The following is a 3,147-nucleotide window of genomic DNA, read 5'->3' as shown; positions in this document are numbered from 1 at the left end:
CAGCAGTCTTAGCTAATTATAGGCCAATCTCCAACCTTCCTTTATATCAAACATCCTTGAAAGAGTAGTTGTCAAACAGCTAACAGATCATCTGCAGAGGTTTATTTGAAGAGTTTCAGTCAGGTTTCAGAGCTCAGCACAGAAACAGCTTCAGTGAAGGTTACAAATGATCTTCTCTAAGCAGATTCTTACTCTGGATGGCATTACCTTGGCCTCCAGTAACGCTGTGAGGAACCTTGGAGTCATTTTTGACCAGGACATGTCCTTCAATGCACATATTAAACAAATATGTAAGACTGCTTTCTTCCATTTGTGCAACATCTCTAAAGTTAGAAATATCCTGTTCCTGAGGTCAGGGTGAAGAAGCTGTCAGCTGTAATTTGGGGAGGCGGAGCTTTTCCACAACGCCATTACGTTCAAAGGCTCACGAAACTCTCACAATCTATTCATACAAGATCTCTAACAGCCTCGAGGAAGACTCTCAGTCATTCAGAGGTAAGAGCGACCTAAGCCCATCTCTGAGGGAACATCTGTCACCCTCTTACAATGATTGCAGCCATTCCCCAACTCTGTGAATGGGACTCGTGGTTATTGATCAACCCTTCGATGTGATTCAAACCTGATTGTGCAGAAGACAGTCCCTACGTTACTGACGAAGGCGGCTCTCAGTATCACAGTACTCGTACTGCGTGCTGTCTCCAGTACACGGTGCAGGTTTTCCTTCCAGCTGCTCAGAGATCAGCATGTTGGAGGGAAACCTCTCCGCGTCCTCGTCTGTCGCCTCCACTCTGAGAACGACTCCTCTGTGATTTCACCGCCTTCATCACCCTCACCGTTAGCAGCCGAGGTACATACAGCAGTGTTAGTACATGCAGTACATGCAGTACATGCAGTATTACTCACCGATGTTGGGGTGTTTCAGTAGTCGACAGATTCGAGCTTCACGGTCCAACTTCTGATGATCTGACAACACAAACACAGAGATTACTGATCAGAGGCATCGATCGGGGATCTCCCTCCTGACCTTGTTATTGATCAGGAGAGTCAGGAATCAGACCTGTTGTCGGTTTTCACACCGCGAGGTGATCGCAGGTGTTTCACCGACAACAGGAAATCAGTCCAATCAGAGCTCACGCTCATGAAGCATCAATGTGATGGTGATAGTTTCGTTATCTCTGATCTTCATCCCGGATAAACGCTCACTGAGGCGCTCAGAAACAGGAGAATCAGGCTTTTGCTGCCTGAGGTTTGATCTGAGCGTCAGTGTCACAGCGATGCAGAGATATCTGTGTGCACATCCAGACTCCACCGAGGCAGGAGCTGCTCACACACAGCTCTGCTGACCAAGAACGAGGCTCGGTTTCAGGCCTGAGCGCCGTGAGGTGGGGCCAAAGAGACCTCTGCATCAGTGGGACTTTGTCTGGTAATGACAGATCAGGATGGTTTTAAGTCAAAGTTTTATTTTCCACTTTATTTCCCTGCTCAAAACCTCCTCTGACCTCCTGAAAACTTCCTGTAAAGTCTGTCTGAGGCTCCAAAGGTGAGTCAGTGCAGTGTTGGGGCTTAAATCAGGCGCGTGGCTGCTGGGAATAATGGGAGAGCTGTTTGTTGCTCCTCATCTTTATCAACTGTGCGCAGCTTTGATGCTGGAAGCTTTTTGGTTTCTGCAGCAGACGCCTGCACACAGCCCAGCATTAGCCGAGTTCATAGTAATGATGACGATGGAAATAAAGGTGACCCATCATGTGACCAATAACATGGTCACATGATGCTAATGATATATTCAGATATATTGTTGATATTACAGTAAAATCCATGTTCTTGTGATTGCATGGAGCACCTTGATCTCAAAGGGACAGAGTAATCCCATTACCTGCTGTGCTGATATTAAAATATTAGACTGTGAAGACAGTGAATGTGACCTCAGAGATTTGCTGTTCTGTTGTTTTTGTGTTTTAGTCCTTAAACAGACGTTTGTTTTTCTAACTTCAGAAGATGAAAAAAGCTTGAACCATCACCAATGTGACCTTTTATCTTATTAAACACTGAAACGAGTCAAACACAGGTTTAAAGCTGCTTTCAAAGCTGTTCACAGAGTGAGAAGAGATGTTACACCACCTGCTGTAGAACTACACCTGTGCAGAAGCTCAAAGGTGGTTTTGAACATCTAAAGTGAACAAACGAATATTAACTCAGTGTCAAACATGCAGCACAGGGGCCAGAACCAGATCACCAGAGGGTCCAGCTCGGGTCTTTGTGAGGTCATGAAGTTCTCCAGGTTTCAGTAAACAGCTGTTTGCTTTGTTGTCATGGCGGCATGATGACACAGGAGCGAACATGGAAAACTAAGAGTATTAGTAGATGTAGCGAAACATTTAAAACAGCAGTTTGGATCCAAAAAGGCAAAAACAGGTGAAGGTTTGTGTGTTTGAGCTGTGAGGCTCAGCGTCCCAGCAGGCTGGAGGGATGCAGAAGAACTGAGCTCAGGCGGCTCAGGCTCATCGATCAGATAAGAAGAGCAATAACTGTGTTAGAAATCACATCCTGCTGGGATACAGACCCTTCACTCGTCGTGAGCTCACTGGTCTGAACCAATCATGATCCTGTGTGACCCATGAACTGGTGGTCCACGCCCACAGGTGAGGACCAACAAACTGCACTGTGGATCTTCACTGTCACTGAGTCCACGCCTCGTGTAGGGCTGTTCGATATAACGATATATATCGGATGACGATATAAAAACATTTATAGTTTCCTGTCTCGCTATCGTTTGTTTCATGGTGTCACAAAATAAACTGTTTACAGCAATATTTTTTCATGGTTCTGGTGTCACTGTAGTTATTATTAATTTCTGAAAGTTCTCTCTTTCTCTTATATTTGATATAACCACACTACAGACGGACACGCGCCTGTTTTTATGCGTTGTCGTTAGTAACAACTATGGTAACAGCATCGCGTGGCTCCGCTGTCCGCTTGTTTGTTTTCCACGTAAACCTTTCACAATAAAGTCTCAGGATCCTCTTGAGACTTTATAAAATAAACTGAATCACGGGGATGCAGAGAGTTTAGGGATGAGAAGCAAAAAAGAGCCGTCAGGTGCTGAAAAATAAACCCTAGACTCAAACTTTGAAAGAAAACGGCGGCCGT

The 3,147-nt window shown here is 45.2% G+C and overlaps 1 protein-coding gene across 1 annotated transcript in view; it reads right to left on the bottom strand.

Moving 5' to 3' along the window:
• camk2a (calcium/calmodulin-dependent protein kinase II alpha) overlaps positions 1-3,147 on the bottom strand; it is a 45,864-nt gene that overhangs the window by 33,261 nt on the left and 9,456 nt on the right. Inside the window, exon 3 of the mRNA XM_042215819.1 lies at positions 904-963. Within this exon, the coding sequence (XP_042071753.1) occupies positions 904-963 (60 nt within the window). The remainder of the gene's footprint in view (positions 1-903; positions 964-3,147) is intronic.

This window comes from Haplochromis burtoni, unplaced genomic scaffold (genome assembly GCF_018398535.1).
Source record: "Haplochromis burtoni strain Fernald_Lab_line unplaced genomic scaffold, NCSU_Asbu1 Contig_831, whole genome shotgun sequence".
In the NCBI taxonomy this organism is placed as follows: Eukaryota; Metazoa; Chordata; class Actinopteri; order Cichliformes; family Cichlidae; genus Haplochromis; species Haplochromis burtoni.
This window is presented reverse-complemented; position numbering and strand designations above follow the sequence as displayed.